The 12599-nt window shown below is 37.3% G+C and overlaps 1 protein-coding gene across 1 annotated transcript in view; it reads left to right on the top strand.

Moving 5' to 3' along the window:
- The window catches only part of LOC104167248 (breast carcinoma-amplified sequence 3-like), a gene marked incomplete at its 3' end in the record, with an annotated part of 54492 nt that extends 53379 nt beyond the window's left edge, over positions 1-1113 (top strand). Inside the window, exon 8 of the mRNA XM_009707450.1 lies at positions 1037-1113. Within this exon, the coding sequence (XP_009705752.1) occupies positions 1037-1113 (77 nt within the window). The remainder of the gene's footprint in view (positions 1-1036) is intronic.
- Between the last annotated feature and the right edge of the window lie 11486 nt (positions 1114-12599).

The raw sequence follows: 12599 nt of genomic DNA, 5'->3' as shown, positions 1-12599 counted from the left end.
CTGCAGAATTGGGAAATGTTACAAACAAATATACATAGGTTTTCTATATATACATTACAGTTGTACGTGCACTCAAAGTCTTTCCGTTTTTCGTGGGTTAACTTTCTTTTAGGCCTTGTGGAAGAAGTTAGAGTTGATACATTTTCTTTTGTTTTTCTCTCCTGCAGTTCAAGCAATTGAAAGAGATGTCGTTTAACAGAAAGTACTACTTTGTCCAAAACTAATATTAATTTATATATGTTGTAACTTTTAAGAATTGAGACTTATAAATCAGAAGGCGGTGGGGAAGCATCTTTTTCACAATGAGAGTGCTACAAGCAAATAAGAAATCCTACATAAATTTCTTGTATGACTTCACACATCTGAATCCCACTTGTTGAGATACATGTTCTGCCCTCTGCTTTTGGCAAGGAAACTGCTCACTCTGAAAGTGTACCTGTGCTTCCCATTCTAGGTCTGCAAATCTGTGAATAGGAAAGACTTTTGTCCAAAAACGTTCCTTGATTTCTACCTTCCTTTCAAGAATTTGTACTCCTTGTTTCTAGACAGAGGTGGACTGATAAATAGAGCAGCGACGAAGTCCCAGGATGAGATGTTATAAACCAAAGCGTCCTGAGAGAATTCAAGATACAGAATAGTGCTTATTACTTTAATCAGCCTCTGCATCGGACAAATAGAAAGTGGCTTTCAAATTTAGCTTGTGTTCTACTGATTGTTGATTTGATTGTTATTTGAGTCATTGAAAGTAATTCAGGATCCTTGCAATTCCATTCTTTCTTTTTAATGGAGCTTTTACTGCAGGAGGTATATCATAAATATGCTGTGTTGTTCAGTATCAGATCTGTGTACTTCCTGAAACGAAGGTTATGTGGTTGGGATGAGAGAGAATCCTCAATAACTGCCATGTGTTGGTAACCTGGCAGTTTATCACTGTAGAATTTATATTGATGCTTTTGAAATAATTACATTTAGATATTGAATCTTTAAACCAATGCCTTTAATGTTTAAAGTACACATTCCATTTCTGTGCTTTCAGGATACTTGTTGTAGTCCTGCAGGAGAAAATTGCCGCCTTTGACAGCTGTACTTTCACCAAAAAATTCTTCGTTACAAGTATGTATAATAATTGGGTTCAGTTTTTTTACTCTAGTGGTAGAGTGAGATAAAACAGTTTTTTGTTTGTTTGTTTTTATTTCTCAATCCTCAGAGCAGGTCTCCATGACTTCATTTGGAGTTTCAGGAAATCTGTTGCTTCAAAAAAACCCCAAAATGCTACTCTGTGAATCTTCGGCTTTTTTTTTTGCATATTCATTATCGGTGTAACTAATTTCTCACTGTTGTGAAGAGCACCTACACTGACATCCATAGGTAGCTGAAATTTTTTTTAATGCATTTTGCACAAATATGTGCAAAAGTTTCAGGTTTTGAGTTTCAGGTTGCAGGCGTAAGTGGCAGTTTGAAAACATGTCGACAGTGATCTGCCCGCTTTTCATTTTTTGTTGTTCCTTAGGCCTCTAGGTACACTGATATTTTTTTTTAAATTATTTATTTATTTTAAAATATGTCCTTACTTTAGCAGGCCCCAAAGCTCAAGCAGGTCAGTGAAGTGTTGTGGTAGAAAAACTATAGGCAAGCATTTGCCTGCTGGTGCTTTCACGTATGTCTTGAGCAGGAAGGAGCTGTTTGCTCAGACTCCCCTTTATCCCTCTGTAGCCTACGACTTGCTTCTCAGTAGGAGGCAATTGATTGTAATGGGTAAGGTGTTCTCCAAAAGTTGTTCCTCTACTCTAAGCGTCCCTTTGCTGTCTCAACATCTGTAACACAGTAATTGATACGTTAGTGGAGAGGAATGGTATATTTTCTACTGCTGGTGCTCTGCTGTCACAGGATGTGGTTAGGATTAGGATGCCCCTTATTTGCTCCCAAGTCTGTGTGTGTTGTAATGATAACCACCAAGAAAATATTCACCCCAGAAAAAAAATAAAAATTAGAGCAGTTAGTGGCTAGTGCTACTGTTTATCAATTAGAATAGTCTCTTAAAATCTGTATGTTACTGAGGGATCATAATTTACTTTGGAAGGATCAGAGTTTTATTGTTAAAAAGGAGAGTCTGAAATTTTCTGGTTTTATTTTCAGTCACAATTGGAAAAGTTCTAAATTATCTTCTTATATTATCTGTATATTTAAAGTAAAATCTAGTTAGGAGAAGCTGTTTCTTGTAACAATTTGAAGAAAAGCAGCTTTATGCCGTAATATTAAAGTTGCCAATAGGTGTCAGTTTCTTCCTATACATGGATGTAAGATACTCGGAATCTGCTGGGGCTCAGCGAAGACCCAAATGGGAAAAGACTTGTTTGTGTCCTCCTGTTCCTCGCTCCTCCTTTTTATTCCACCAAAGAGAATTAGGGTAGAAACCTTGCTTTATTTTAGATCAAAAGTAAAGAAAACTCAATTAAGTGTGTAATTTGACAGTGCTTGCGCTTTTCTAATTCCAGTTATTGTTTTTTTTAAATAAAAAGATACTGCAATTTGTTTTTAAAAATAATCCACTGAACTGTGTTTTGAGGAACAGGGATATTGTATGCCGAACTGTAACTTTGGATTTGCAGTGCATTTCTGTGGAACAGTGGTGGAATTTAAAGAGAATAAAATAAAGCTTTTGGAGATACTTAGAAATTATTTGATAATCCAAACTTCTGAAATGTCACTAGTCACAGTGTATTTCTCCAGCTGTGCTGTGGTTTTATTATGAGAAATTCAGGATGTTCTCAACCTTTCTTCTAGTTCTGGGGTTCCACAGCTTGGTTAAAGACACCTCTCATTTTGTACTGGGCTTTTCAGAAAGCTGCGGGACCCAGCAAAGAGCTGGAGCTGCTGCCACCACAGCCTTTCCCCTGTCAGTAGCCCAGCTTGCCTGTGGCTAGTGACAGGGTGTGACTGGGCAAAAAAAAGTGTGCTTTTTTCCTAGATGAATGGGTTTCTTGGACCTGTGCTGGGGAATAGTTGTCCTGAGGAGTTTGAAGTGTAGGTGTTGCACTTAATAGCTTAGGCTATCAAGTGAGTGTTATGTTCTGGCATGTTGAAGGCTGCAGTAAAGCTTTTGTCTAGCCTTTCAGATTTTGTATGTGCTGAAATCTTTTTGACCTAAGAGTGTATCTTTAAAGGCTTAAGTTACTCTGTGTTTGAAATTTGATGTAAATGAGCTACCGAGTTAGCTGCATAGATTTTTGATAGTCAGCCAACTGGCCAGCAACTGGGCTCTTTTGCTGCTTTTTTATTTTTTTAATTTTGGAAAGAGCAGTGTTAGTTTAAATTGGAAAAGTAGAAATCCCTGAAAAGGAAGATCGGCAAAAGGTCTTATATGCCTCTTTGTTTCCATTATTGGAGCATCCCTGCTCTGCAGGAGTCAGCTGTTGTCCCATCTGGACTTATCCTGATGCACTTCAGCTGGAGGTGGCAGTAAGAATGTCACTGGTTGCTCAGAGAATTTTTCATCATGAAGAAGATTCTCAGCTGTGTTATCTGGCTGCTTTTGGTCAGAAGTGATGGCAGAAAAGGTCAAAAATATTAAATAAGGATCACCAGCTCTTTGAAGACTTTTCTGTTACTGTGTAAACCACTGTGTAGAAAAAGAAAATACGTTTTTTCAGGAGGATTTGGTGATGATGTGGAAATTGCATCTTCTGTCCATATCAGCTGAGTGGCATGGGAGCCTTAGAACCTCATTGAGGCACTAAAAAGCAAACATAATTAAGCAGAAGCTCTCGTACATTTTAATGACTACTTATACATAGAAATTAAATGCAGAATGTACAATTAAAAACAGTGTCAGGAATTCTGAAGTTCAGTGTTCCTCAGAAATGCTAATGCAGCTGTGTTGCACATGAGTAGTATTTGCCTTTCTGTTTTTGTTTTTGTGGTTGAAAGTGTAGCTTAATATATTGTTGTAATAAATATACCATAAAATATTCAGGATGTAGAACACAGTCAAGTTCGTGCTGCTGTTGGAATGGTTAACTCCTGCATTTCCTGATTTTTCTTGAGCAAATTTGACATAGTACTAATCTTTTTTTTTCCTGCATGTGATTAGATGGAAATGTGCTGATTTGACTTGAATGGCAGAGAGCTGGCACATTTTATTTATGCCTTTTGTAACAAAAAGTCAACGTACAGGTGCTCCAGTCTTTGTGAATTTAAGACAGGTGCTTAAACATGAAGGGAAAACATACTGTAGATATTGTGGAAGAATTACCAGGATATCCTATAATCTACCCTGTGTGGTATTCTTATTTTTAGATGTCTGCTAAGGAAAGGCATAGCATCAGTTTGCAGAGAACTCATGGCAGTAACTTTCATATGGCACTCCGTTCTCTTACTCTGCTTATGCTTGGAGCCAACTCCGTTTCCTTAAGAAAAGACTTGCATCAAGGGGAGGATAAAACCAAACAGTAATTTTGCATCCTGCACTGTTTTAAGTGCTCCCGTGGCCAAACTAAAAAAAAAATCATTTGATGCTTATAAGAACAACGTGTTTCCTTTGGTAGTTGTGAATGTCAAGGTGTGGATTTTTAAATTTTTAAGTAGATTTTTAAGTAGTTAAGAGGGTTTTTTTTGTGGTTCACTTAAGATTTCCTTCAGAGCCTTTTTCTGAATACTGCATATGACTGAACAATCAGAAACGAAAGTATGATGTACAGGCTCTTTCCCCCCCTACTTTACTCTAAACAACAGATGCAGAAAAGCTGAATTTCATTGATTTCTATTACATCAGTGCTCCTTCAACCTTTCTCCAAAAATGCTTACTTAGTGGAACATTGATGATTATAAATATGGCCTGATGGATACTTTCTTGTCTGTAAAGAATATCCTTCGCACCCCCTGGGCCCTAAGTAAAGATTATCACAGATAACATCATGCATGTGGCATCATCTTTGCGTCCGATAACTAGTGCCTGCTCAGTTTCTCTGGCCCTTCGACTCCTCATATTGATATATTCTCCATCCATTATTCTCTAGGGATGAAGACAGTTATTGCAGCCATTAACTGGCACCACATTTCTATTGATGCTAGAGCCTTAAGAGGTAATTTTCCAGATTTTAGTCAGGGTACTTTATCATATATAAAATCTCAAAAGACTTGCCTAACCACAAGCCGAAAATTATTCAGTGTATGTTAAATGCACCCCACCTGCACCTCTCAAAATAAATAAAAAAGACCCCAAAACCAAAGGGTGTTTGATACTCTAATCTGCAATTTTCACTGACGTTCACGTGCAAGAAATAATGTGGTGGTTTCAGTTTGTCACAGGTCTGATCTGGAAATCATCTAGGCTCTTTTGTACATTTTTGTTAGCTTTGTTAGAATTCCTTTTCCCTGATCAGCACACAAGGAGCAGTTTGATCTCTTCACTTTGAAGTAAAAATACTACGTGTCTTAGGAAAAGGTTTAATGCCTGAAGAATTACATTCCTCAAGATCTGTTTGTACATTTCCCTTCTCAGCTGTGATCAGTGAGTGGCATTTATCCTGGCCATCCCACATGGTATAATAATTGATAGGATTCCTGTGTCTGTGGAGGGAGACTCTTCAGTTTAGATCGAAAGTCCTTAAGGCAGGTGGGAAGTGAGCTCCTGATTCTCAGTATTTTCTTGATCAGTGAAGAGAAGCCAAGTATGTTCCTGTGAATTGTATATAAGCAGTTTTTATTTTTATACACACAAATACACACATGAGAAATGTTGATCTTGCTTTTACTTTTTAGCAGTGTTATTTGTAAGAGTGTTTTTTCCTGGATGTGGGAATCAGTGTATCAGTATTATGGGATAATGTTGAAATACTCTTTGAAAAGGTCTTTAGGGCAATGTGGTAGATTTATGGAAACAAATGTCTTTGTTGCTTACAGGGTGCTTTACTATATTGCAGGGAAGTGTAAATACAACAGAAAAATTGTGTGAAGACAGAAAGCAGGCATTGGTACCCAAGATGTATATCTATCATATCTCCTGGGTTTGACAGTTGTAAAAATTGTATGTAGAACAGGAAGTGCTGTTTGTTTCTGTGAAATTTATTTTTATCTAAAACACCCAAGTCCTTAATGTTAAAAGCCAAAACAAAGCCATCTTACTCATTGTCCTGTACAGGAACAACCTCTGTATTAACATTATTATTTATCACTGTCCAGTTCTCTGAACAAAAACAGAAAGTAAACCGGAGGTTAAAACATAGTTTGTCCTGAAATCAGGTCAAATTTGTGTTAAATTACACAACTAAGACTAATGAACGTTAAAGGCTACAGATATTTTTAGTGAAAGCTCTGGTATTGGTCTTAGACCTGTAGAGTAACAGTAAAATACTTAAAACTGCCATGATAGAATTGACAGGAAAAGGAGGTCTCTGTAGTAATAATAATAGTAGTAGTAATAATAATAGCAACAACAATAGCCATAATGATGATGATAATAATAAAAAAAAATTAAATCTGTGATCCTTCCCCAAGCTTGTATGTGGGAACACTGTTCTTCCAATCCAGGATAGCACAAAATGCAACTCGTTGCAGGGCTGAGTTTGTTGTGAACGTGACACGTATTATGAATATTGCCCTGCAAAGGTGGGTGATGATGGTAAATTATAGAATCACAGAATGGTTTGGTTGGAAGGGACCTTAAAGCCCACCCAGTTCCAACCCCCCTGCCGTGGGCAGGGACGCCTTCCACCAGACCAGGTTGCCCAAAGTCCCATCCAGCCTGGCCTTGAACACTTCCAGGGATGGGGCAGCCACAGCTTCTCTGGGCAACCTCTGTCACTGCCTCACCGGGAAGAATTTCTTCCCAATATCTAATGTACATCTCCCCTCTTCCAGTTTAAAGGCATTGCCCCTTGTCCTATCACTCCATGGCCTTGTCAAAAGTTCCTCTCCAGCATGTAGCATTTTAGTGTTTTAGTAGTGATAATGCCACTATAATTTGGGAGGAAAAAAAAAAAGAAAGAAAAAAGGAAAAAAAAAAAAAAACAACCCAAAAAAGGCCCTGGATGGCAAGCATGATTTCGCAGTAGGGTGCATCCTGCTGGTTTGCTCTTTTGCTCAGTTTTTATGGGTGATACTTAAACAGAAGGAAGTACAAGAACAATGGAAGAGTTTTGAAAAGTATGAGAGTGTGAGAGTAATAACATTTACATAGGGCCTTTCATCTAGAAGGAACCCAGAGGAATTTATAAACAATATTACTTTATACAGTTTATAAACAAATAAATTTGCTGTGCTTGGTGATGCTAAAAAAACCCCAACAAACCCCAAACAAACAAAAAATATTAGATGAAACAACTTATATGGTTTGTTTTCCTTGGAATAAACAATGCTTTTGCAACAACAGTATCACTCTACCCATTATTTATTGTATATTCCCTTTCTATGCTCTCTGTCACGGATCTGTTTTCTGGCTGCTTTGGATTGCAAGACTTAAGAACGTGGTTTTGTAATTGCATTACTATAGAGTGCTGTATATTTCATAAGATCTAGAAAAAAATTGCTACTTGATTATAAGCTACATCCAGTGACTGAAAAGTAGCATAGCTTTATAGTGGGTTATTGTAGCTATTTATTTAAAAATACATGATGCTACCACTTCACAGATTTTTAAAGTGATATCTGGTGAATAGCTCAAATGATTGAAGGCAAATAATTTTGGTTGAAAAGAGTTAAGCATTTCAGAATTCACTCAGAAAACTGTGTTCAAAAATGCTATACGCCTAAGATGGCATATGTCATCTTTAATGAACCTCTCCACACACTGAAACAGAAAATCTTTGTTTATCCAGTAATCTGCTTTCTCAGTAAGGTTTCACTTAGTTTTTGCCTTAGGATGTAGGTTTGCCTTGGAGATGTCTGCCTTGACCACTGTTCCTTGTGTTTGCTGACTGTATCCTATCCTAATGTCATATACTCCCAAAGACTTAGTTTCTTCCATGGTTTGGGAGTAGAGACAGAATCTTGAGAAGATTTTTATTATAATACTGCCCATACCCACATACTGTGTAAACACTCACACAAAGAAGTAGCTTGAAATAAAACTGGACTACACTAGTATGCATTCTTCACAGATACAAGGCATGGAATATCCATTTAAAAAAATTAAAGTAATTATGGGGATAATTCTTAAAACTGATACTAAAAAAGGATGAGTATGTATCAGTGCAGAAGAAATCAGAGAACTGGGGAAAAGCAAGCAGTGGAAATTATCAGAAAAGGAAGTCTTCATATTAAAATGATGAGGGGGACAGAAAAGAACTTACTAAAACGGTTTTATTAAAAAGCAAAATCAAAGTCAAGATAGAGGGGATGAAAGCCTGGCAAATATCACAAACAGATTTTTTTTTTTTTTTTTCCCCTGGACTATAAAAATAGGTGTAGAGAGTAAGAGTTCTTACAATATGCTGTGAAATTAAAAAACAACTGGTAGTGTCTTTTAATATAGACATCTTGGGATGTGTTTGAGGAAAAGCAATGTTGTTCTGGATGCTTCTGATTTGGCTTTTTCATTCCCTTAGCTTTATTTATTCGCACATTAATTTGCAACGGTTTACCGTATGTCATTTCTACAGTGTGTTTTAGTGAGATCTGAGAAGGAAATACAGCTGTACTCTGGGTAAGGAGCCATATCAGTTACGAGTACATCATTATGTAAACTGAAAATAAGTTCTGACTTAGCTCAGACAGGTTCTTACTGTTAGCGTCGCATTTTTCTAGAGACAAATGTTGTCTTCTCGTGCGTATTTAGGTCTGAGTACTTTGCCGTGATAAGATCATCTTTTAGCTCTTCGTTAATGGAGCTATTCAGGCTGTGTAGGATGTTTCTGAAGAAGGATAAAGCAAAAAAATTACAGCCTTAACTGTGATAGTGCACACTTGTGGGGGAAAATTACTATTTAAAATACTGGTCCTCCACCTGCATTGAGTATTTTTTTTTCCAAACAGATCCTGTTGGTATGTATTATATTTGGTATATTTGCAGAGTCCCTTAGAGCACATACGTCATCCATACTTCATGAATGAGAAGGGTACATGTGTAGAGTGCATCCAGAGATATTGGTTGGACTTGTAGCAGTATCATGGATAACAGATGCATGGCTCTGGTCCTCCTGAAGAACGAAGCTGTTGAAAGCTCAGATGCCTATAGCCTTTTAATTGCCTGTGGGATTCCAAAGATTGTGTGCTTGGATATGAAGTAGGAAACTGCCAAGTTTTTATGGATATCGGGAATCCCTGCAGTGTTTAGCCTCCAGCTCTCCATCCCATACTGGGCTTTTGGATTTATATATACGTACATATGTATACGTATAACTTTTTTAAAGCTTTTTTTCCTTGCTGTGGAACTTGATGAGGAGCTGCCCCAATAGAAATGGTTCAGGTTTTAATAGTGGCATGTTTTGTGATTTATTGGCTTAATGTTATAGCTGACATGACTTCTAATGGCTCTGTTCCTCTTAACAGTATTTTCCCAATGTGCTGTTTGTTTAAAAGCTAAGTGGGAGGAGAGGAATGTGTTGCTTTTCTCTTCTTGGCTGCTGTTTGTGTATTTGCACTGCCATTACTGAAGCTAGAGGATGAGCTTTTTGAAAAGAATTTAAGAAAAAGACTGCAGTCTTAGTTTTCTCTAAGAGCATAGACCAATGGAAAGATCTGGAGTCAGAGGAGTGGATATTTGTGTGAATTTTCAGAGATGAGCAGAGGATGTGATTCAGTTTATTATGGACATATGGATATGAATCTACAAAAAATGGTAGAGATTTTCATAAAAGAAACTGAAAAATAATGTAAAATAAACATGCCTTCTCTGTGCTCACTCATTAAGCAAACATTTGTATAGCTTTTTGGAGAACTTTAAGTAACTACTAGGATTCTTGTATTCTCAGTAAAACCAAATATATAAAGTCAGCACAGCAACAAGTAAGCTAAACCCATCTCTGAATCCAAATAATCGCAAACCATGTACTTATTTCAGATTATAATTTTATAACTCAGTTAATCAAAAAAAAAAAAGGAAGAAACTAAGAAATTGTAATGCTAAAGAATTTACCTATGGTACCATTTTGATGTATGTAACGCTTGCATCTTGGAACTGGGAAAACCAAGGCACTGCATGTGAGGTACCGGGGTGGTGCTTGCTGTTAGCCCAGTCTCTGTTCGGAGGGAGCCTGGAGCCTGTTTCTTACTCATCGGTGTTGCTTAGGCCAGCACCGGTTGGAGTTCTTGGGCGTAGGCACTTGATCAAGTGAGCAGAAAAACTTGCACTTTGATTCACATTAGTATTTTTCTACTTATGCCTTTTTTTACAGCTTGAAAGTAGTGCATTTCCTCTGTGTGTCACTGTAAAGCACAGAGGGAGAGTGTAACTGTGTACTTAAAAACTTTTTCAATACTTTCCACTAGGTTTTCACCCATGTTTTTGTGGGTGATAGTCCCTGTAAAGCTTATTCTAAGATCAGTTGTTTTTTAGTACTTGCTTGATTTGCTGTACTTTTGGAAGGACTTTCCCTGAGTGATCTTTTCTTGGATGACCTCTCCATACTGTCATTAAAACTTGGAAACTTTGGTCTTCTTGACAGTTAGTTCTGCATTCTCATTATGTTCATTGCTATTGTAAACATGCTAAAATTGCTGCTGTTGTTGCTTAGGATGGATTTTTCCTCAGTTGTTTTGAAGTTTGGTAGAAATAGAAGTTAATCTTTAAGAGAGTTAGGCTGGAAACGATTGGATGGCCGAGCCTGATAGGTCACGCTGTGTCTGTCTTTTCATTTGCCTAGTGGATGATGTTCTGCTGACTCCAGCTGTTTTTTTTGGAAAGCAGAAAAACAATTTGCTTTTTCCTTCCCATAAAGTATAACCCTTTGTTTATCCTTGTACTGCTGCAAGTTTCCAAAATGCAGAGACTTGCAAAGAAAAGAAAGGGAGGAAATGGCTCTTTTTTAACGCTGTTTTTCATATCGGAGAGTAGAGTTTAGTACCGAGTTGAATTGTTGACCTCTGTGAAGGTTATTATTAGAATTGGCTGATTTGTGTGTGGAGCTGTGTCTGATTGACTGAGTCCACTTCATGGACCAAACTACTTACAGCGGGTTTGGTGAAGACAGTTGCAGTTTTTCTAAGTAAATTTTTAATTATTTGATTAATTTTTGATTTGAAGAAGAATACTTTTTGCAGTTCTTAATTTACCTTAGTTCACTCAATTAATTGAGAACAGCTCCCTTTTCCAAGGAAGACACGTCTTTCTGTTTACGAGTTGTTGAATTGATTGGGTTTTGTCATTACAGTGCATCTGTCGGCTGATACTTTTGTTTTCTGCAGCGGGGAGGTTACGAGGTGCTTGCAGAGTTTGAGAAATGCAAGTGGCACATTCTGAAGTCACTGTAGAGATTTATATGTGAAGGCTATCATCTGACAGCTTTTAATGCTATATTTTAGACATAAAAGGGAAGAAAAAGAAATAAAGTTTATGGGACCTGAATGTCTTTACTGACCCCGATAAGATTGCTGAAGCAGAAGTCAGCATTAAAACCTTACTGGTCCTGAGCTGTAATGTCATCGGAAGAACATGTTTGTATTTACAACCTATGGTTGTATTCACAACCTTTTTTTTTTTTGCTTGCTTTGTTACTTAAGAGGCTCTGGCTACCCACATTTTATGCACTTCTGGAATGCAATAACAATTGTGGCATCATCTCTTCAGAATTCGTTTTCCTTCCTGAGATCAAGGCAGTGATAAGGCCTTACAAAATATTCACTTGGTTTTGCTTTCCTGGCCTGAGATGGATTTAATTGGATGAATTGCTGCTGTTCTCCTTCCATAGCTTTATGACCTTTGAAATAGCTTGCTATGATCTTTTGAATTTTGCAATACCCTCACTGCTCTACTCTAAAAAATGAAATTAAGAGCTGTTTATCTTAGCATGAACCGTATAGCAGCTGTTTCTGCACGTGCCCCACAGAATGCCATCAAATGTGTCTCTAAGTGTTGTCAAATGTCAGTTTAAACTTACACCTACATGCTACAGTCAACACCCTCCCGTGCAGCTTTTTCACTGTTTTGCAAGCGTTGAAAATAATGCCATTAAACTTTTAAAAGTCTGTTGTCCTCACTAAATGTTCTGGATTATTTTGGGGCTTGTTTGAAAAAAACTCTGATATTTGCAAAAAGAAGGTTTGCTTTTTCTCACTGTGGTTGGCAGATCAGCATCAAGAGTCTGACACAAGAGAGTTTGGAAGCTTAGCCAGCTGTGTCTGTCTGTTTGTTTGTTTGTTTTTTATGTTGCTTCTCAGAATGCAGCGTAGGATTTTAGGCAATAAATTGCAGTTTTGCGTTATATGTGTTCTTCTAAAATGCTATTTGTCTGTGATACAGGATCAGCAAACCAGGGCTCCTTTAAATGAGACACACATGTCTATAAGTTTTTAAACATTTTGTTTCTTGGCCAACCAGTGAGAGAATAGGAATTACTAAATTGTCTATAATAGCCTAAGAACTGATGAAAGTGGAGATTAACCACTTGCTTTATAGTCTCCTCCTTCCTCCCATTCTCTCCCCCCCATGCAATATTTCTTTTATA

This window comes from Cariama cristata, unplaced genomic scaffold, assembly GCF_000690535.1.
Source record: "Cariama cristata isolate BGI_N322 unplaced genomic scaffold, ASM69053v1 scaffold10329, whole genome shotgun sequence".
Taxonomy (NCBI): Eukaryota; Metazoa; Chordata; class Aves; order Cariamiformes; family Cariamidae; genus Cariama; species Cariama cristata.
Note: the sequence above shows the minus strand (reverse complement) of the source record. Positions and strands in the feature narration are given on the sequence as shown.